A 21,648-nucleotide genomic window follows, 5' to 3' on the forward strand; every position below is an offset into this window, starting at 1 on the left:
TAATCCGTTCCGCGAGTCTCTTCGTCTTGCGGGTTTTTCGTCTTGCGAAGCACGGCTATTAGTGGCTTAGCGGCTATTAACGGCTTAGCGGCTATTAATGGCTTAGCGGCTTTAAGAAAAAGGAAACAAACTCGCAAGATGTTTCGTCTTGCGAAGCAAGCCCATAGGGAAATTCATCTTGCGAAGCACCTCAAAAAACGGAAAACTCTTTCGTCTAGCGAGTTTTTCGTCTTGCGAGGCATTCGTCTTGCGGGGCACCACTGTATCCCTGTTATCCTAGAAGAGATCAAGATGCTTTAAGAGGGGGTTAACTGAGTATTCTGAGGTATACAGTTTCACATTATATTCCTAAGGCTATTCCACAGATGTTAGCTGTAAGCCAGAACACTTAACAACTAATATACCAGACCTTTGCTCACTTTCATACTGAACCGTCGACAAAGCGTATCTACAACATGCCCAATAAATTACAAATCAAACAAGAGTACCACAATTGTTAATTTCTTATGGCAAACCCCAAATCGACCTTAATTCTGCCAGGAGCTCGTCCTACTCTTGAGTAGGACCCTGGTAGAGACACATGCCTGGCATGTTCCCTCCCTCCTGGTCAATCGTTCGGGAGCTTCAAAAGCTTTCTTCTGCCCAAACATCACAGCGACCGATGCCAACAGACATCGGCACACTTAGGGATCCGCAGAGTCTTCGCAGCTTGCGTGACAGACCTCAGCAACTCAGCATTTTGGCTAATCTACTTTATTTACATATAAACACACAACCTGGCTCCCTCTCTCTCTGCAACCTGGCTCCCTCTCTCTCTAGCATCAGACAGCAAAGAGAAAAAGAACAAAGGACAATAGTCCCACTTCACAGAACACAGTAACACAAACATCCTGTCTTCGTCACTTCCCACTCCGTGGAGTCAAAACATACACCGTCATGTGATAGACAAAAATCCCATGACTGCAATCATGGAACAGGAATTCTAACAAATTCCTCCAGTGCGGACGCATATTATGACCATTTCCTGTAACGTGATGTCATAATGCACAATGCCAGTGTCATCAAGGTTCTGAAGGTTCTGAAACCCACTGTGGGCATCGCCACTTGTTTTAAATGGAGCCCAGCACCTAGAGAATGGGCGTAAATGAGAAACGAGACAGAAAATGTCTAGCCGAGGAAGTGCAAGTTCTGGTTCCATGCCGTTGAAGAGGGGCCCGCTTATGAAGCCTGGCTCAGCCAGAGCTAGAGATGAAGGGGAAGCAACTCCAAGGATGGTGGTGAAGGAGACCAGAGCTGTCGTCGTAGACATTGGTACTGGCTCCTGCAAGTGTGGGTTTGCTGGGGAACTTAAACCAAGCCATGTGGTCTCCTCGACTGTGGGCAAGCATATCCAAGAGACGGCAAAAACGGGAGACAACAGGAAAGAGACTTTCGTCGGCCGAGAACTTCGCGATGCAGGAATACCCCTGAAGCTTGTGAACCCTTTGAGACATGGGATCATAGTGGACTGGGATACTGTTCAAGACATGTGGGAATATCTTTTCCTGAAGGAGATGAAGATTCGGCCCGAGGAGCACGCGGTCCTAGTATCAGATCCGCCTCTGAGCCCTACCACCAACAGAGAAAAATACGCAGAAATGCTCTTTGAGAGCTTTTGCACTCCTGCCATGCACATTGCTTACCAATCTAGATTGTCCATGTATTCCTATGGCAAGACGTCTGGTCTCGTCGTAGAGAGCGGTCACGGTGTCTCCTACGTGGTCCCTATTTATGAAGGCTACACCATGCCAAGCATTACTGAAAGGGTCGACTACGCTGGGTCCGATGTCACACAACACCTCATGAAGTTATTAAATGACTCCGTGAACTTGTTCACAGAGAGAGACTGGCCCATTCTGGAAGATATCAAAGAGAACCACTGCTTCACTTCTGTGGACTTCCAACAGGAGACAACAGCACCTTCCAGAAAATACGAGATGGAATATGAGCTTCCCGACGGGCAAACCATCATCATCGGCAAAGAGAGATTCCTGTGCTCCGAAATACTCTTCAAGCCGTCCTTGATCAACTCACAGCAGCTGGGGCTGCCTCTTCTCACCATGACTTCCCTCAATAAGTGCGACGTCACGCTCAAAAAGAACCTGATGGGCAACATCTTGTTGTGTGGGGGCTGTACAATGCTCAAGGGCTTTGCTGACCGCTTCCAGAGAGAGCTGATTAAAATGTGCCCAAATGACAATCCCATTTCATCAGCTGCCGCTGAGAGGAAAACATCTGTGTGGACTGGAGGTTCCATCTTGGCCTCCCTTAAGGCTTTCCAGCAGCTCTGGGTTTATAGGAAAGAATATGAAGAACGAGGTCCTTTTTACATCTACAGGAAATGTTTCTGAGCTCCCACCACTGATTAAACTCTTATACACACACACACACACACCCCTCAAGCTAGATGCAGAGAGGCTAAAGAAGTCTCACACCCGCTTTTCGGTTAGTACCCATCAAAAAGTTACTTGATCTGTGAGCACTAATGGACTGCTTACTTTCCGTTCTCCCTGTATTAAAAGCCCATAGTAAACACTCTGCAGTTATAACAAAGTGGTTTTCCATTTCTTGACACAAAGTGGCACAGCAAATTTGCGCATAGGTAAGGCCTTCCTGCTGGATCCAGTCGTGAGTTATGTCACGTTCTCAGGAAGCAAGTGTAGCATCGGGCTGGATTTCTGTCTTATAGAAGAAACGGAAAACTGGAATTATTTTTGCCGTACGTTCCAAACGGTAATGGAGTTGAACATGAAACCACTGCCTGCTAGGCCAACATCTTTCAAATATTTTTGCTTTTTCACTTATAAAATGTGTTAAGTGTGAATTAGTCAAAAGTTGTGTTCCTTTCAGGGATGCCTTACTCCTTTTCTAGCTCGAGAATAGCAGTGCAGAGCGAAACAAACAAAAGTTTAAAGTTGCTATATCAATATAGCATTTACACACGCACACAATCAGGCATAATCCAGCACTGCAATCCTATACACACACTTAGGTAAAGGTAAAGGGACCCCTGACCATTAGGTCCAATCGTGGCTGACTCTGGGGTTGCGGCGCTCATCTCGCTTTATTGGCCGAGGGAGCCAGCGTACAGCTTCCGGGTCATGCGGCCAGCATGACTAAGCCGCTTCTGGCGAACCAGAGCAGCGCATGGAAACGCCATTTACCTTCCCGCCAGAGCGATACCTATTTATCTACTTGCACTGGCGTGCTTTCGAACTGCTAGGTTGGCAGGAGCAGGGATCGAGCAATGGGAGCTCACCCCGTCGTGGGGATTTGAACCACCGACCTTCTGATCGGCAAGCCCTAGGCTCAGTGATTTAGACCACAGCACCACCCACACACACTTACCTGGGAGTAAATGCCATTGAACTAAATGGAATTTGGTTCTGAGTAGGCAAGCACAGAATTTATGTTGCAAAAAGCCCTACTCTTAACTAAAAACTTGAGGCATACTTTGCTCTTTTCAGTAAGATATTTTTCTTTTTATTGCGGGCAGAGAGAATTATCCACCTTCAGAGAAGTCCCTCTAATAATTCTGCCCCCCGCCTCATGTTTTGATTTCATTGAATTACCATAATGGCCTGAATATAAGCCACAGCTTTAAAATTAGAGGGTGGGGGGAAGGAAAGAAATACCTGAATATAAGCCACTCCATTCCTCACTGCTCCTGGCTGCATACTGGTTGGGGGCGGGGGGGGGGGAGCCGCGCCGCGTTGCGGCAGCCCTTCCCCTTCCACGCTCTCCCCTTTCCTGGCCTTAGGGGAGAGGACGGGGGACAATGTGTGGGGCAGGCGCCACTTCACCACACTCCTGGCACTGTTTGCCCTGCGCTCCTGACTGCATACCATAAGGTCACGAATATAAGCCTCACTTTAACTTTTCACGGTTGGAATTTGGGGGGAAAGTGTGGCTTATATTCGGGCCAGTACGGTATATGTTTTTCATTTATTACGGACCTGGAGACAAGGACTACCTGCAGGCACCAATCCAAACAGGTGTCCCCAGGTGTAGTCAGAGGGAACATAATGCAGCCACTTTGCTGAAGTTAAGCCAATGCCTGGATGAGAGAGCACAAGGGAATCCCACGAATGCCACCTGCAGTACTGTGAAGGCGATATAAAAATATTAGTATTATTTTTAAATTTAAGAAAACCACACAAATAAATACATAGTGTAAGATTTTAGTTTTGCTACTAGAAAACATCTTTCCATAAAAGGATTATGTGCTCCATTGATTCATCAGCTTTTCCATGGAAATTCCGCCCCCATCCAAAATGCAGGTACTAAAGTTTGTTCACAAAGAACAGAGGAACCAAAAGATACGGAGACCCAGAATGGGAAAAGGTGACAACGAAACTTTATTAGCCCCTCTTTCTCCTTGATTTTGAGAAAAAGGGGCAGCTCCTATAAATATTTTGTCAAAACATGGTATTTCAAGGTTAGTGTATGAAAATCCACCATCAGATACTCAATTGATACAGCTGTGGTGTGGTTGTACCAGGAGTGATGTGCTCTTGAGGGGAATTACAAAGCGCATCTGGTTCAGTGGGTGCTTCACTTTTGCTATGCAGGGTAACTGATGTCCGTATTTGAGTCTGAGTTGGGTGTCCTTAAAAGACACAGAGAAGTCGCCATTCAGCCTAGAAAACCACAATGCAACTAAGGCGCAGTTCTGCTTTCAAGTTTTAAAATATCGTTTTGTGATATCCACTGCCAAAAAAGGGACCAAAGAGCAAAAAAAATGTTGTTTTGAGGCAACAATTTTAAATAAACAGATGTTGCCTGCTTGTTTTGCAGAGGCTTTTGTGTTTGGTTGTCCAGGTAATCCATCTGAGCTCAGCAGCAGGAGAAAAGAGGAAGGAAGGCAGGCCATAATTCAGAGCTATGTAACAAGGTTGGTGAGCACTGACTTTGGCCTGCCAATCCCTTATCACTTCAGGATACATGATCAGCTGCAAGATCTGGAGAAGGCACATATTTCAGAATCTGAAGACACAGAAATACAGGCGCTCAGTCCATCTAACAGCTTCAGGGTCTAGATTATTGGAGAAGGTTCAGTTTCCACTGGATGCTTTTGTTGAGTTTGGGAGGTATAAAGAATTCAGGATCTGGGAGAGAGGGGGGAAACAAAAGACAATACTAATAATTATTGACAAAAATAAGCAGGCAAGCAAATGCATTTTACATGTAGTATGGGGATTGCAGAAACAGAAAGGAGGTGCAAATGCCAAAACCTCACAATAGCATTTTTTAAAAAAAGAAAACGGGGGGGAAGAGAAGGAACTTTGTGAGAATGAAAATCATTCCTACAATTCCGCCTGCTATTGGAGGCATACTTAAAATGAATCAATGAAGAGTATAAAAATCTGGCATTCCCGTTTTTAATCTCATTGCTTTGTGATCAGCACAGATGGTTTCTGGAACTTTACTGAATGGTAAGCCTCATGGTAACCATATTTAATCAAGATTAATCACCAAAAAACTCTGTGTAGTTTACATATGATCAAATATTCGTTACAAATACCAATAAAACCAAGCATTATAGATAATGAAATTACATGGTATGAATTGTTTTATTTACTTATTAGGATTTTTATAGAAACAGAACATAATATGAGTCACAAATCAGTAGGGGATCGGCTCCGGAACCAGTTTTGAATGCTAGGAGCCAACTCAGGAATATATGAAGAAATAAAGAATAGTGCCTCTGAGCATGTGTAGAGTATGTTCCCTCAGCTTCCAAAATCAGAAGCAGCTTCCTCCCCACCCTATGGGATTAGAGGATTTCCGGTCAAAGAAATTTTCACCTATATGTATACAGAAATTAAATGCTGAATTCAATCACAGTAACAATTGATTTGTGTAGCATATAATTTCTCTCACCCACCTTGTGATGCTGGAGCCATTGTCTTTTGCTGATTGTAGGCCGCGCTTATGCTATTGGCAGTTGAATTGGGACCCAGGATCTAAAATTGCAAGGATTGGAAAGTGGAGCAATTAGTTTGTGGCTCACTAAACATGCAATGCTAAGCCTAGCCATGGTTTAGTGTGCCCTACTGCTGCCATGCTACCCAGGGCTAAGCTGTGGTTTTGCTCCACATTATGTCAGAAACCAAGGTTCGTGGTTTGACTCCTCCAGACAGATCACAAGCTATAAACCCAAGATCAGGTCTGGGTTACAGCTCATGGTTTATCTGGAGCTGAGCCCTGGTTCACACTATATGCTAAGCCAAGCCAAACCATGGTTTAGCCCTGGGTAGCACAGCACAGCACAGCACAAAAATGACCAGGAAGAAGCAAATTGTTGGCAGACTCCTCTCTTCGAATCGGCATATTCATATAGTCATTCAAAGTCATCGTTTGGCTTAACGCTACATCAATCAGGTCTATGTCTAACAATGAAATTACCCTAAAAAGTGGGGGTCGTTTTATACATGGATAGTGCATAGGGTGGTCGTTTGATTGGTTGCTGCCATGGCTGTCAGCAGCTATCGGGCGTGTTATTGGTTGCTGCGTGCGTCAAGGGCTGGTCTTGATTGGCTGACGCTGTGGCAATACAGTGGGTGATTGGCAGCTTCTGCCGGCAAGGGGACAAACGAGAGGCTGATTTTCCGCTGCGTGTGGGTGAGCGATTTTTGGCAATCCCCCCCCCCAAAAAAAGCTCAACAAAAAAGCCACCTCCCTCCCATTTTCTTAAACTTGAGTCCCCCAAAATAAGGGGCATCTTACACATGGGGGCGTCTTATACACAGAAAAATACGGTAATTGCTCCCTCTGGGTAGTCCTTGTCAGCACTGTGATAATTGGGAGAGCATGCCAGATCAGAGCCCTGTGACTACTTTTTTTCTTCAAAATGAAAAGTGGTTAGCTGCGGTCTTAGTAATGAACCAACAAGGCTGCCAGCATCGTTTAAGCCCCTTGTGCTATAAGCAAAAGCAGACAAGACAAGGTAGTGATTACTCAGTTAAATTTGTACCGAGTTGGCTGGGATCTGCTGCAGATCTGGTGTCCAGATTTCAAGGAGGGATTGCTCCACCAAGCGAAGGGTCTCCTCAAAGGCTTGCTGCAACTCCTGGGCTTGCCCGTCATAGCCAAAGAGGACGAGATGTTTTAAAAGGCTGTGTATCTCACCTTGGGAAGACATTAAAGCCCCACGCCCCAATTATTATAAGTCAAAACTGAAATTCTTTAATTGTGGGGGATAATACACAAACTTGCTACATTGCCCTCCAAACCCAGCCTGGAAGTACCACAAGATTTAGGGAAGCTTTTAATGTTTAATAGATTATTGTATTTTAATATTCTGTTGGAAGCCGTCCAGAACGGCTGGGGGAACCCAGCCAGATGGGCAGGGTATAAATAATATATTATTATTATTTATTCTACAGAATCCCCTTCTCTCTTGGGCCCGCACAAAATGAGCCCCTATTCCTTTCCTCTGGAAAATAAAAGGGTCTGGGGGCCTCTGCAGGACCTATTCCCTCAGGGGCATTCCAATCCCCATCCCTGAATATTCAGGTTTCCTTTTAAGAAGCAACAATAGGAGCCTTTTGCTCAATGAGAAAGGCAGGAAGAGCAAACTGCCTTGTACCCTATTGATCAGTTAGAAGCAAACAACTTTTAATGTTCAGGCCAAATATGTCAATGGCTCTGGCACTTCAAACATTTAATATGTCTTCCTAAGTCTACTTAATAAGTTTAATATGTTGGGAATGTATTCTAGTGATGAAGACAAACCAAGAAAAAAAAGGGGGGAACGTGGATATCACTATTAGTTTAACATAAAGGACTACGTCCTGACATGTCAGAAGCTAGGGGTGCTCATCTTCAGGGAATATTGAGAACAATAACAGAGAGAAAGTTCAACTCCCATCATCCCTAGCTCAGAATTCAGGCTTCTTCACTGAGATACCTAGCCTGTTTCAGGTTTTCATTTTTTTTTTTAAAAAAAAGGTAAAGGGACCCCTGATCATTAGGTCCAGTCATGGACGACTCTAGGGTTGCGGTGCTCATCTCACTCTATAGGCCGAGGGAGCCAGCGTTTGTCCGCAGACAGCTTCCAGGTCATGTGGCCAGCATGACTAAGCCACTTCTGGCGAACCAGAGCAGCGCACGGAAACGCCGTTTACCTTCCCGCCAGAGCGGTACCTATTTATCTACTTGCACTTTGATGTGCTTTCGAACTGCTAGGTTGGCAGGAGCTGGGACTGAGCAACGGGAGCTCACCCCATTGTGGGGATTCGAACCGCCGACCTTCTGATCGGCAAGTCCTAGGCTCTGTGGTTTAACCCACAGCACCACCCGCGTCCCTGCAGGTTTTCATTGTTAACCTCTTCAGAATAGCTTTAAATCAGAATTCTTCAGCAGCGACATGGACGTTGGGCTCAGGATCCGAGCATTTTAGTATTACTCACTTTGTTATTGGTCATTCTGCCATTTAGGCTTATCCATTAATGAAGGCAGCCTATAATTCAGAGCCGCTGCATTTAGAAACTCTCTCTAGAAATTGTTAATTCCTTGCTCTTTGTGGGGGTCCCGGTCCCCACTCCTTCCCCCGAACCCCGGCTTTTTCAGAATCGGTTCTGAGCCTCTTCCTTCAGACGGCATCCAAAGTTCGAAGAACCTCAGTGACTAACCTTTTAGATTGTCAACACTCCGGACTATTTCCCCTAAAACTTCCAGGAGTGCAACATCCTCTAAGGGGCTCCCTTCCTTGAGACTGTGTTTCTTACGCTCTGCCTTGCGACGGTTCTTTGACGAGCGTCTACAATAGATGAAATGCCATGAAACATCTATACACAACAGTGAAGTTGGAGTTCTTTGGGAGCAGTTTTTTCTCCTCAAACTTGGGTCCCCAGCTGTTGTTGGGATTACAACTCCCATCATCCCTAGCTAGCAGGAGCTGTGGTCATGGATGGTGGGAGTTGTAGTCCAACAACAACTATGGACCCAAATTTTGGGGGAAAATCTGTTTTACAAGGAGGAAATAAGAGGGAAACCATAAATGGAAAGGCAGATTGCGGAGAGCTTGGTTTTGTTGTCAATGCCTCCACATGTACTGTGGAAAGCTAGCATTTTAGGAAGAAGCTAGAACCTGTGGTCTGGCTGTGCTAGTTTTTTATGTGAAAGGATACTGGTTTTAGGAATAGGGTGGTAAGGAGAAGTATTCCATCATGTGCACCTACAGGCAGGCTGAAATGGTATAGCCTCAAGCAGAGTTTCCCAAACTTTGGTCTCCAGCTACCAAATTCCCATCATCCCTGTCCACTGGTCCTAATAGCTAGGGATGATGGGAGTTGTAGTCCAAAAACAGCTGGAGACTCAATTTTGGGAAACCCTGGACAAGACGGTTTTACTGTTTAAGTGAGAACTAGCTTTTAGTTTCAACCTCTTGTTTCAACCTATCCCTCTATTTTCCCACCACCACTGAAGATTCAACGTCTGGGGTAAAAAGAAAGGCAGGATCATTGAAATCTGTGCAAGAGAGAGCAATGACAACCCACCCATCTTATGTATTTATATGGGGCTACCTTTGAAGGTGACCCGGAAACTACAACTAATCCAGAATGCGGCAGCTAGACTGGTGACTGGGAGCAGCCGCCAAGACCACATAGCACCGGTCTTGAAAGACCTACATTGGCTCCCAGTACATTTCCAAGCAAAATTCAAAGTGTTGGTGCTGACCTTTAAAGCCCTAAACGGCCTCGGTCCAGTATACCTGAAGGAGCGTCTCCACCCCCATTGTTCCGCCCAGACACTGAGGTCCAGCGCTGAGGGCCTTCTGGCGGTTCCCTCACTGCGAGAAGCCAAGTTACAGGGAACCAGGTAGAGGGCCTTCTCAGTAGTGGCACCCGCCCTGTGGAACGCCCTCCCCTCAGATGTCAAAGAGAACAATACCAGACTTTTAGAAGACATCTGAAGGCAGCCCTGTTTAGGAAAGCTTTTAATGTTTGATGCATTACTGTATTTTAATATTTTGTTGGAAGTTGCCCAGAGTGGCTGGGGAAGCCCAGCCAGATGGGCGGGGTATAAATAATAAATTATTATTATTATTATTATTATTATTATTATTATTATTATTATTATTATTATTATTAGGGCACCACAGGTCTGCAAGTGGGGAGCATGTGTTTAACCATACAACTCAAGTAAATAGTCAGACTGAGTTTATTATAAACTCAGTACCACCTAACAGCAATACTTTCACACTTACAGAGTGTGTGTGCTTGGTTGTCATCAGCACAACACATAAAACACGAAGAGAGATGTAACATTGAAATTACACATACACTTCTGATAACAATGTTCCTTACAGGTGAAATTAGGCAACCGTTCAGGTTAAAATGTTGCATGGATAAAGCAATTACTTTTTGGTCTGCTTGGTGATCAAAGCCCTAATGCAGATGACCAAATAAATGGGATCTGCAAAAGAGAACCAGGCACAACCTCCATTTGTGCAAACATAATTCCCAACCTTCCCACTTGAACCAGGCCATTGAAAAGCTGATGCGAGGGCAAAGTACATACGCAGATATTCTCGAGTTACTGTGAGTATATTTGGAACTGGCGTCGCTAGCTGTCACCATGCTGCTGGCATCAGAAAAGAGATCCGATTCTGGGCAGTTTGGCAATTCGAGATCTGTAAAAGTCAGTCACCTGGATCAGGAGGAGAAAGAACAAAACATTCCCCATACCGCCTCCTAAATCCTCCCCACACCACAGTATTTCTATGACACCCAGCAATGTCTGACGGGCCTTTTTCTCCGAAACAATTCTGCCAGACAGCTAGTTATCGCTGTTCCATCTCACAAAGGGAAGTGGGGAGAGAGTGACTTTGCAAAGTCGCTCCACAAGTGAGCCGTGATTTGAACCTGGGACGAAATTGATTTGATATAATCATAGACCTGCAATTCAAACTTTGGCCTCCATGGTGCTAGTCCATAAGAACATACACTGACACCTTGCTGCTATAAGGCTTATCCAGTTCAGCCTCCTCTTCCCAACAGTGACCACCCATATGCTTCTGAGAAGCTGATGAAGAAGAAGAAGAAGAGGAGTTGTTTGGATTTGATATCCCACTTTATCACTACCCGAAGGAGTCTCAAAGCGGCTCACAACCTCCTTTCCCTTCCTCCCCACAACAAACACTCTGTGAGGTGAGTGGGGCTGAGAGACTTCAGAGAAGTGTGACTGGCCCAAGGTCACCCAGCAGCTGCATGTGGAGGAGCAGGGAAGCGAACCCGGTTCACCAGATTATAAGTCCGTTGCTCCTAACCACTACACCACACTGGCTCCTTATGAACACAGCATAGAGGCAACAGCGACCCTCTCTACCCAGATGTTTATTCCTAGCACCAGGCATTCAGGAGATAATATTGTCTGTGAACCTGGAGGCAGCACAAGTAGTAGCCATTGATAGCTTTATCTTACATGACTAGGTCTATCTCAAAACCCAGCTTGAGCCCAGGAGCTAATCTGTGGCAGGACACAAGACCATTGCATACCCAGCATTTCATTCCGGGCTTGCTGCTTCAGCTCTCTGACCACAGAAAGGCGCTTCTGATGGCAAGAAAATGCTGCTTTCTGAGTCTCCAGGAACGCCAAATGAGTTTTCTGAACTATTGAGGGCGACAACAGGGGAAGAAGCATTTTGCAGTAAAATTGACGCAGGCACATTAAAAACTTTGTCTAAGCAAGGAAAAACCCCATATCAAGAAGACAGCACTGTACAAGCTTAAGGCAGGTTGTCAAGGTGAATCTTCCCAGGTGTACACATCTTATCCTGGCACTTTTATTCATTGCTTTTCAGAAAGGTGTCTCTCAAAGTGGCTTACACAAACCCATAAAATGCAAATCATTTGAGAACAAAATACACTGAAAAAACAAGGGAATAGGCGGACCGGCAGATGAAACTACTTGACTATGCAGAGATGGTGAGATTGGCTGGGAAAATCAGAAACCAGGAGGATCAAAACTTCAATAGAGAATGGGACAAATATTGATTATATTTAAAAGAACACAGTAAACACTTTGGCAGGCTTTGAATAACTCCTGCAATGTTACAAAGGCTTTGGATATATTGGAGGACTAAAATGCGGATGAACTATAATATGCAGTTGATTAAGATATTTAAAGGCCCTCTACTGAGGTCATGCGGTGTGAAGAAACACAATGTAGCCAAGGAAGGGTTTAGGGGGAAGTCGACTCTTTAAATATTTGGAAATGAATATATATTGTTATTGTATAAGTTTGTTATTTTTGGAAAATTAATAAAATTTTATATAAATATAAAAGATATTCAAAGGACCCAGGGTAGGGATGAGGGAAGTTCCAAGATTCGGAAGAATCTTGTTTTATTTTAAAAATAAAAATGTTTTTAAATGTTAATTGTGTGATCTATTTTGTAAAACCAATAAAAACTATTTCTAAAAAAAGAAAAGAAAAAACAAGGGGGGAAATTACCTAAAAGTGCTTGTCTAACATTAAAAAGGCTGAACCCTACCCAACCCCACTAAAAGAGAAGGCAGAATTTCATCTTGAAACAGTTCTCTAGTCAACTCTGATGGACTAGCTTTCCATGCACAGGAAGGTTTGCTTTGCACAAAGGAAACATTTGAACACACAATTTCCCACCTGCAGTCTGAAGTTGCTTCTGCATACCAAGACAACATTTATCAATATCCTTGCACAAGTGCTGATCTCAGACCAGTAGAGTCCCACACCCCAGTATCTCCGTCTTCCTACAACACCGGAAATCCGAGCAGCCCTGCACTTCTGAGAGCATCCCAGCAAACATGAAGTGGTAAGTTTTACCTTCCAGCAGAGATGGTCTGAAGTTGGTCTCCAGAATGTCAGTCCTGTTATATTTGTAAATCTGGGAGACAGAGGAAAAAGAGAAGGGACATAAAAACCCACATCAAGGTTGTTGTTGAGTGACAAACACAAATTCGTTCAACAGGCAGGTAATGAAAATGGGTTCATGTTTTGAAGGATCTCACCAATCTTAGGGCTTCATCCCAAGTGGTCCCTTCCAGGAGAAGAAGGATGGCCTCTTCGTAATCCTGGAAAAAGGGAAGCAAAGCATTTTCTGCCTTCTATTTTTATGTTTATTTGTCGCTTTACACATGCCTCAAAGCGATTTACAGGAAACAGGAAATTATGTTCACATGTGGTGGGGGTGTAAATATGTACAATTTTTTATTTTTATTTTTTTGCAAAGTGTGTTTAAGGAGACAACAGAAATCACTGGGTTAAAGCTGACCAAAAGGTAGCATTATTATCAACTTACGATGGAGTGGAAGGTTCGCAGGCTAGGAAGGGCTTGCTCATAAATTTATTGACAGCTGCACACATTATTAAAGCTAGGAAGTGGAAGGGGCAAGCTGAATATAAAATGGAAGAATGGTATAAAGAGGTGTGGGATATAGCTATTAATGATAATTTAACACGTGCCATTAAGGTAAGACAAGGAATATGCAGGAGAAATTATTTTGAGGAGATATGGAGGGTGTTTGCAGAATCTTTACTGTTAAAACAGAAAGGGGTCAAACCATTGCAAGAGGTGTTGAAATTTTGGGAGGTTGGATAGTTACAATGGAATGGTCTCAGTGATGGAGTGCACATTTTTATTCTTATTCATTTATGATTATTACTTTGTCAAAAAAATTTTTAAGCAATTTACAGATAGTAGCAAAATAAGAGAGCACAGCATATGAAAAGCAAAAAAAGAAAGAAAGTGCAAAGTGGTTAATAAACTTAAGAATTATGATGATGTGTGCAACACAGTCAGGGCTTTACAAACAAAATCCCAGAGGGTAAGTATGACAAACTACAGAATATAATTACACTGGAAGATGAATGGGAGTACTGAATATTTCTCGCACACATTGATTTTAATTTGCCGGGGGCAGGATCTAGCTCACTGGTTGTTAGTTGGCCAATTCTTGCCCTATGTATTTCATTTACCGTATTTTTTGCTCTATAAGACTCACTTTTTCCCTCCTCAAAAGTAAGGGGGAATGTGTGTGCGTCTTATGGAGTGAATGCAGGCTGCACAGCTATCCCAGAAGCCCCAACAGCAAGAGGGATTACTGCTTTCACTGCGCAGCGATCCCTCTTGCTGTTCTGGCTTCTGAGATTCAGAATATTGTTTTTCTTATTTTCCTCCTCCAAAAACTAGGTGCGTCTTGTGGTCTGGTGCGTCTTATAGAGCGAAAAATATGGTATATCCCGCTTTTCCTCCGAGAAGCTGAAGGCAGCACACGTCGTTCCCGCCCCCTTTTTTATCCTCAAAACAACCCTGTAAGGTAGGTTACTTGGAGATGCAGGGACTGTCCTGAGGTAAACCAGTGAGCTTCGTGGCTATGTGGGGATTCAAACCCTGGTTTCCCAGGTCCTAGTCTGACACTCTGACCGCTGTACCGTAATGCCTGTCTTTAGAACCCAGGCCAGACAAAGGGGTAGTAAGCTGGGAATCTAAGCAACAAGCAGTGGGGGTGGAAGAAGAGAAATTATTACTATTATTAAATTTGCATACTGCCCTTCGTCTGAAATTTAGGCTATACCTTGGCATATTGTTCCAGGAGTATTGCTGCATCTGCATACTTTCTTTTTTCAACAAATTTCCCTGAAAGAAGGAAGAGAATTTAATTTGGGGGGGGGGGGAGAGAAGAAAAAAGAAACACTTCTTGGTAAAATAAACCCTGCCTGTGTTATTGCTTTAATATATTGCAGGTTCTGATTTCCTCCTTGTATGTGATCCCCGTTAATTAAAGACACCAGTCCTTAAATTAGATCAAGTCAGCAGCAGCAAGGGATTCCATTCATTCATATTGCCTGGTTAAATGATATAAACAACAGCATCCTGATACGAAGTGTAACTGGCGTATAAATTTCTGCACCATAGCAACCCCACTCTTTGTACAGACTTATGCAAGTCGAAACTGCCGCACAGATTTAATCTGCATTAATGAATACTTGGTCTCACTATTTGGGCTTAAGGAATTCAGCAGTGTGTGTGTAGGGGGGAGGTTTGGCAAAAATTGAGAATGGCAAAGAAGGGAAGAGAAGCAGATAACATGGAAAGGAAAGTTGGCTGTGCAGGGCATTTGAAGTGCTGTACTATTTCCAACTTCAGGGTTGTTGTTGTTTAGCCGTGTCCGACTCTTCGTGACCCCATGGACCAGCGCACGCCAGGCACTTCTGTCTTCCACTGCCTCCCGCAGTTTGGTCAAACTCATGCTGGTAGCTTCAAGAACACTATCCAACCATCTCGTCCTCTGTCGTCCCCTTCTCCTCCTGCCCTCCATCTTTCCCAACATCAGGGTCTTTTCCAGGGAGTCTTCTCTTCTCATGAGGTGGCCAAAGTATTGGAGCCTCAGCTTCAGGATCTGTCCTTCCAGTGAGCACTCAGGGCTGATTTCCTTAAGAATGGAGAGGTTTGATCTTCTTGCAGTCCATGGGACTCTCAAGAGTCTCCTCCAGCACCATAATTCAAAAGCATCAATTCTTCGGCAATCAGCCTTCTTTATGGTCCAGCTCTCACTTCCGTACATCACTACTGGGAAAACCATAGCTTTAATTATATGGACCTTTGTCGGCAAGGTGATGTCTCTGCTTTTTAAGATGCTGTCTTACTTGATCTAACTTCAGGGTGCTCTGTCTCAAAACTCCTTTTGGTTTCCAAGGGCTTCTTCTGTAATCTTCTGTCAGGATCAAATTCAGGGTAAGGCTGAGAATGGCCCTCAGGCTATCATGCGCCCAACTCTCCCTTAAGAGAAAGTAGAAAACGAACCAGGAGATCCCATACTTTGTGGAGGGAAGGAGGGCACACAGGCCTGAGGCCTCCTCCCCATCTCTTCCCAACTAGAAGCTCGGGCAGAATGCATAATCTGAACAGGCCTTGAGCGTACAAGAGACACAGGCAGGGTGCCATGTTATGGATCTAACCTGCAGCAAAAAAGAGGACGCTATGACAACTCTCATTTTAAATACCCCGACTATATGTAGGCTATAGAAGCTGTGATATATTGCTGAGCAGGGCAGGTGAAGAGAAGAGGAAAGCAAGTCTTCACACACACACACACACACACACACACACACACACAGAAATTTTCACAAAAAATAAAAATAAAATCATTGCATTCAAAAACACACATAAGCTAAATCATTTAAAACAACTATATAAACAATCAATTTTGAATCCACATTATAGGATTACTTAAATCCCCCAACTTTCCTCCACTCCCTCCACTGGTTCCTTTGTATTATCTTCATTAATGCATTTCTAATGACCTCCAAGTTTACACATTATATATAACATTACAAGTGGTTTTTTAAAAAAAAATCCTGCTAATATATTAACTTGCATACATTGCTTCTGTAAATATGCAATAAACATTTCCCATTCTTTTTTATATTTGTTGTCATCTTGATTTCTAAGTTTCCCAGTTAATTTAGCCATTTCCACGTACTCCATTAACTTAATTTGCCAATTTTCCTTAGTGGGAAAGCAAGACTTCAGCCACCAGTTATGTCTATGCCTCATCCAGAAAGTACAGTGGTACCTTGGTTCTCAAACACCTTGGTACTCAAACAGCTTGGAACCCAAACACTGCAAACCCGGAAGTAAGTGTTCTGGTTTGCAAACGTTTTTCGGAAGCCAAATGTGCTCCGTTTTGAGTGTTAAGCTTCCGTTTTGAGTGCCACATTTCTGTTTTGAGTGTTATGCTGACGATTTGAGTGCCACACTTCCATTTTGAGTGTTACACTTAGGTTTGTTTGTTTTTGCTATTTATTTAGCATTTTTGTTTTTGCGGCTCTTTTTTGTTTATTTTTGTGACTGCGTGGAACCCAGTTCAGCTACTGAATTGATTGATTGTGTGACTGCAGTACATTGTTTATTGCCTTCATTTTATGGATCAATGATCTCATTAGATAGAAAAATTCATGTTAAATTGCTGTTTTAGGAATGGATGAATCCATTTTGCGTTACTTTCTATGGGAAAGCGTGCCTTGGCTTTGGAATGCTTTGGTATTGGAACGGACTTCCGGAACGGATTAAGTTTGAGAACCAAGGTACCACTGTATAGCCAGAGACATTTTGGCAACTTGAAAAAATCCACCCGGAGAGAAATTTTACTGCTGAGGAGGAGGACGTGTCCTGGAAAAAGAGGACAGGTGGCAACCCTGGAAGCAGCACAAAGGAGAGGCCGCATGCATTTCGGAATGCTCACCTGCCATGCTCCTCGCCAGGTTGGCCAGCTTGTCTTCGGTGTAGCAAAGCTCGCCGGCTGCCGTCAGGGCCAGCTGCCAATTACCGCTGATCAAAAAGGCATCCAGCGCTCTCTCAAATGCATCGCAGCGGAAGAAGATTAGCCCCGCTTGCTCAGGGAGATGCTTCTGGATCAAGTGTTCTCCATAAGCATAGCTAACAGTCTGCAAGGCAGAGATGTAAAGAAATTGGAGTTGGGATGGCTACTTTTCACTGGCAGTTCCCTCACTGCGAGAAGTGAGGTCACAGGGAACCAGGCAGAGGGCCTTCTCGGTAGTGGCGCCCGCCCTGTGGAACGCCCTCCCATCAGATGTCAAGGACATAAACAACTTTTTGACTTTTAGAAGACATATGAAGGCAGCCCTGTTTAGGGAACCTTTTAATGTTTGGTGTTTTATCGCTTTTTATTATTAATATTCTGTGGGAGCCGCCCAGAGTGGCTGGGGAAACCCAGCCAGATGGGCGGGGAATAAATAATAAATTATTATTATCATTAATTATTATTATTATTATTATTATTCACTGACTTGAGGAGCGCTGGACAAAACAGGTTAAATATCATAGTATGGCCCACACAAATCTGAGGGTAATAAGATGGGTGCCTCAGAAAGACAAATTGTTGTTTAGTTCCCTCTCATCTCCTATGTTTCTAAATCTTTACCATAACTCTCCTAGCCCCAGTCACCCATGTCTCCTTCTGGGGAGACTCAAGACAGACTGACTAAGAGAGCTTAAGTTCTCAATGATTTCATTTCTGCCTGCTAACTCTATCATGTGATACTTCTTTAGGATTTGTAATGAAACATGATGCTTACCGTACTCCATTTTGTTGTTTCCTGTTTGTTTTTTGTACATGTTCTTTAAGCCAGTGAAACAGAATTACAAAACACACACAGATTCCTGACTAAATGTTGAACCTTGTACATAACAGGCTATGATCGTGTGTGCAACTGTTATTTTACTTCTTGTTTTAGAAATAAAACTTTATAAAAACATGAAGGAGAAGCCACTGAGTTAACTGATATGCAGGAAGAGCTGGTCACCCTTCAGGAAAAAGGGACTTGGCTTTTAAATTGATGAAGTGGTTTGGAGTAAGTTATTGGCCAACGTCTAGCCTGTAACCTGCCTTTTATCACTGCAGTAGAGCAGTCTGTTCTCACAAGTAATAAAGTAGTAATAAGAAAAAGGTACAACAGTGGGGAAAGTATTTCACACACCTTGTACTCCTGGGTGTCTGGCAAGTATAGCTTCAAGGCTTCATTAAATAAGTTCTGATCCACCACCAAGTTCAGGAACTCTGAAAAATGCTCTGGCCCTGAGGGGAAAGCAAAATACACTTTCTTGGGAAGAAAGCAAGCAACGGGTTTCACATAACTGCACAAGCCAATCTGGGCTGACTAGAGTGGGGTTTGGCTAGGCAAGTCCTAGTGTGAAAGCAAAACTTTTGAGCTACCTGAGGACAAACATAAAAATCTTAGTTGGAGAGAGAGGAGTGGGGAGCAAGTTATAGCCCCAGTTATTCCAAAAGGAAAAAATTAAATATAGATACGTAGCCTCAAATCTATGGTCTATTTAGCCCAGCATTCAGTCTCTTGAGGGTGGACAGGAAGAAAAAATCCTGAAAATGTTGGCTGCATTCAGATAATCAGTTTATGAAGCCACTATTGTTGGGTAATCAGCTATAGTTACCAGAAAATATAAGATGCGGCAAAAAGAATCTTCGCCCCCCAAGAAACCACACAGCCAGGGTACCTACCACATTTGCTGAGATGGTGAAGAGCCTTTGAATACCTCTTCAAATATTTATCTATAGAGTATCTCTGGTAATTGTTTTCCATTTTCTTAAGTTTGTTTAAGAATGGGAGATATTCCTTAGGATCCTGCCCAAAAAAGAGGGTATTAAAAAATAATTATTTTTGAAAGGCATGAGCTTCAGTTGCCTAGTTGTCAAAGGAACGGCAGCTTGAACAGTCTCCCCACAAAATGCAGTCTAGATCTGAGCAGAAACTATTTGCCTTGTTGTTGTGTCAAAGGACACATTCTATTTTCAGAAATTTTGTGTTCTTGTTGTAAACTCATTCACTTTTTCTAATGAATATTGTTGTCTCCTTTTTTTCTTCCTTCCCTTCTTTTTTTTGGGGGGGGTTGGGGGCTCTCACTTTTCTCGGCCTCTTTTGTCCCCACTGTCATTTTATTCAATTCGTTGAGAAGACACAGGTGGTTTTGTTCATGTCATGACTCAACTTCTGACAAAGGAACATCATGAACACTCTCCAAAGACACCCCACTTGGGTCACCACAGACCAGCCTTAGATGTTGCCGGACTCTAGTTCCCAGCAGCCCCTGCCAGCATGGCCAATTGTTGGGGATGATGGGAGTTGCAGTCCAACAATCTCTGGAGGGCACCAGGCTGGGGAGAGATTGCCACAGACAATTTAAACAGCAGTGTGGGAAAATGAGGCAAAGGATAATGAAGGCAAAGAAGAACTGGCACTAAGAAACAGGTGTGATCTGTAGGAACTGGACAGAATGGACAACCCTGTATGCTTACGGCTGTGTATACACTGTACCTTTTAAAGCCCATTTCCTCCCTCAGACAATTCTGGGCACTGTAGTTTCTTAAGCGCTGCTGGGAATTGTAATTCTGTGATGGGTAAATCACAGCGCCCAGAATTCTTTGATAGAAGGAATGCGCTCCGGTCGTACTTTAAAAGGTTTAGTGTGCATGCAGCCATTGACAGCGGAGGAGCTTGGGTAGCAGAAGCAATTCTTGGGAGTGTATTTTGCAGTTATATACCACTTTTTTCTCCAACGGCTTAGGCTGAGAGGCAGTGACTGGGCCAGAGTGGGAATTCGAACCTGGGTCTCCCAGGTCTTAGGTCTATTGCTCTAACCGTACACTACACTGGCTATCCCCTTGAGAGAGTATTTTGATAAAGCAGTGATAATTTTTGCTGTTTTTGTTCCAACATCTAGGACAGGGCAGTAGATGGGCTATGGGGGGAAAAACACAAAATTACCTTCTGAGACTTCTCAGCAACCATGATGACTAAATCGAAATCGTATGTCCCCAGAGAATGATCATACAACTCATTGACATCTACCAAGTACAGCAGGTATTTGAGAGCTTCTTCGGCGCTCACAGATCCAGCAGTTATTGAAGTTTGCTCTGCAGTTTAAAATTATTATTATTATTATTATTAAAAAGACTTTCAAAAGGCGACTGCTGAATCAGATGATGTCTAAAGAAGATGTTGCACAGAAACATATGAACTTGTTTAACAAGCAAGCACTATCAGCACAGATTGATTGCATGAGAAACTGAGCTTTACTGTACAATAAGCAAGTTTCTTGCCCTCATTGTTCCTTAAAAAAAAATCTTGGAAACATGAGTCCAGCATTTGGTGAAACTCCAAAGGAGTGAGTAATGAGCCCAAACATCCCCCGGTAAATCTAGATAATGCCTAACCGCCTTTATGAGGCCCCACTCCCTCAGTTTTAAACCCCATAACATGTGTTCAATCAATTCAACCCTAATAATGTACCTCGAAGCTTACGAATTCTCTGCAGAGCTGTTTCCAGTTCTGGGGGGCTCTTTTTCACATGAGAGGTCAGTATGGACAAACAGTATCTAAAGAGGACAGAGGGGAAAGACGGGTGTTAAAACCTCTGGACTTTAAGTAGTTGTTCACTTCTCCCATATTTTGCTTAAAAGTGGAAGAGAAGAGATTTAGATGCCTAGCCCCTTTCTTCAGCTCCTATAACACCCCACACCCCTTTTTAGAAAAGAAGCTGGTTTTAAAGGGATAGAGAGGAAGTCTGGGTTGAAAATTATTTCATCATCTCCCAGCCCTTCTGTCCATGACTGAGGTAAATTAGAATGAAAAGAGCAAATGGAGAGAGCCAATTCTGCCTCTGCTTTCCGGCACCATAAGGAGTCACAGTCTCTAGACCAGGGTTTCCCTAACTTGGGTCTCCAGCTGTTTTTTGAACTACAATTCCCATCATCCCTGGCCACTGGGATGATGGGAGTCGTAGTCCAACAACAGCTGGAGACCCAAGTTTGGGAAACCCTGCTCTAGACCCTGAGAAAGGAGAGAGGAAACATTCACCACTCCTTAAGCCAGAAGCTGCATTCCCTCCTCTTCCCACATACCCTGAACCCCAAGCTCTGAGGATTTTTGGTGGATGCGGGGGAAAATAAATTTTCTCCTTCCTCACAACTCTGGTGATCTGGTAGTCCTGTTATTAAGAGTCAAGCTCCTTCCTTTCTGTATAGACCCAACACTCCTATCAGAGTTCTATCAGGGTTCTATGGCTTTTATATAGAGAGGTAT

General features: G+C 43.6%; 2 protein-coding genes across 4 annotated transcripts in view; one reads left to right on the forward strand and one right to left on the reverse strand.

Moving 5' to 3' along the window:
* Positions 1-1,052: 1,052 nt before the first annotated feature.
* Positions 1,053-2,577, forward strand: ACTL7A (actin like 7A). The gene has a single exon (XM_053370661.1). It carries the CDS (start codon positions 1,164-1,166, stop codon positions 2,388-2,390), a length of 1,227 nt encoding a protein of 408 aa, XP_053226636.1. The 5' UTR covers positions 1,053-1,163; the 3' UTR covers positions 2,391-2,577.
* Positions 2,578-4,379: 1,802 nt separating this feature from the next.
* ELP1 (elongator acetyltransferase complex subunit 1) overlaps positions 4,380-21,648 on the reverse strand; it is a 44,385-nt gene continuing 27,116 nt past the window's right edge. For 2 of the 3 annotated variants that reach the window (XM_053370659.1, XM_053370658.1), the window contains 14 exons: positions 20,857-20,942; positions 20,332-20,480; positions 19,068-19,191; positions 18,529-18,626; positions 17,274-17,475; positions 14,604-14,665; positions 13,038-13,100; positions 12,853-12,913; positions 11,544-11,657; positions 10,567-10,678; positions 8,676-8,803; positions 7,016-7,170; positions 5,927-6,005; positions 4,380-5,147 (listed from right to left, as the gene is read on the reverse strand). In XM_053370659.1, the coding sequence (XP_053226634.1) occupies positions 5,080-5,147; positions 5,927-6,005; positions 7,016-7,170; positions 8,676-8,803; positions 10,567-10,678; positions 11,544-11,657; positions 12,853-12,913; positions 13,038-13,100; positions 14,604-14,665; positions 17,274-17,475; positions 18,529-18,626; positions 19,068-19,191; positions 20,332-20,480; positions 20,857-20,942 (1,501 nt within the window). In that variant the 3' untranslated portion in view covers positions 4,380-5,079. The remainder of the gene's footprint in view (positions 5,148-5,926; positions 6,006-7,015; positions 7,171-8,675; positions 8,804-10,566; positions 10,679-11,543; positions 11,658-12,852; positions 12,914-13,037; positions 13,101-14,603; positions 14,666-17,273; positions 17,476-18,528; positions 18,627-19,067; positions 19,192-20,331; positions 20,481-20,856; positions 20,943-21,648) is intronic. The other variant, XR_008328171.1, reaches the window with a different exon arrangement.

The sequence above is a fragment of the Podarcis raffonei genome, chromosome 17, assembly GCF_027172205.1.
Source record: "Podarcis raffonei isolate rPodRaf1 chromosome 17, rPodRaf1.pri, whole genome shotgun sequence".
NCBI classification, from domain to species: Eukaryota; Metazoa; Chordata; class Lepidosauria; order Squamata; family Lacertidae; genus Podarcis; species Podarcis raffonei.

Excerpts from the sequence above, each read along its gene's own strand:
- ACTL7A (XM_053370661.1), top strand. The coding sequence starts at position 1,164 with ATGTCTAGCCGAGGAAGTGCAAGTTCTGGTTCCATGCCGTTGAAGAGG.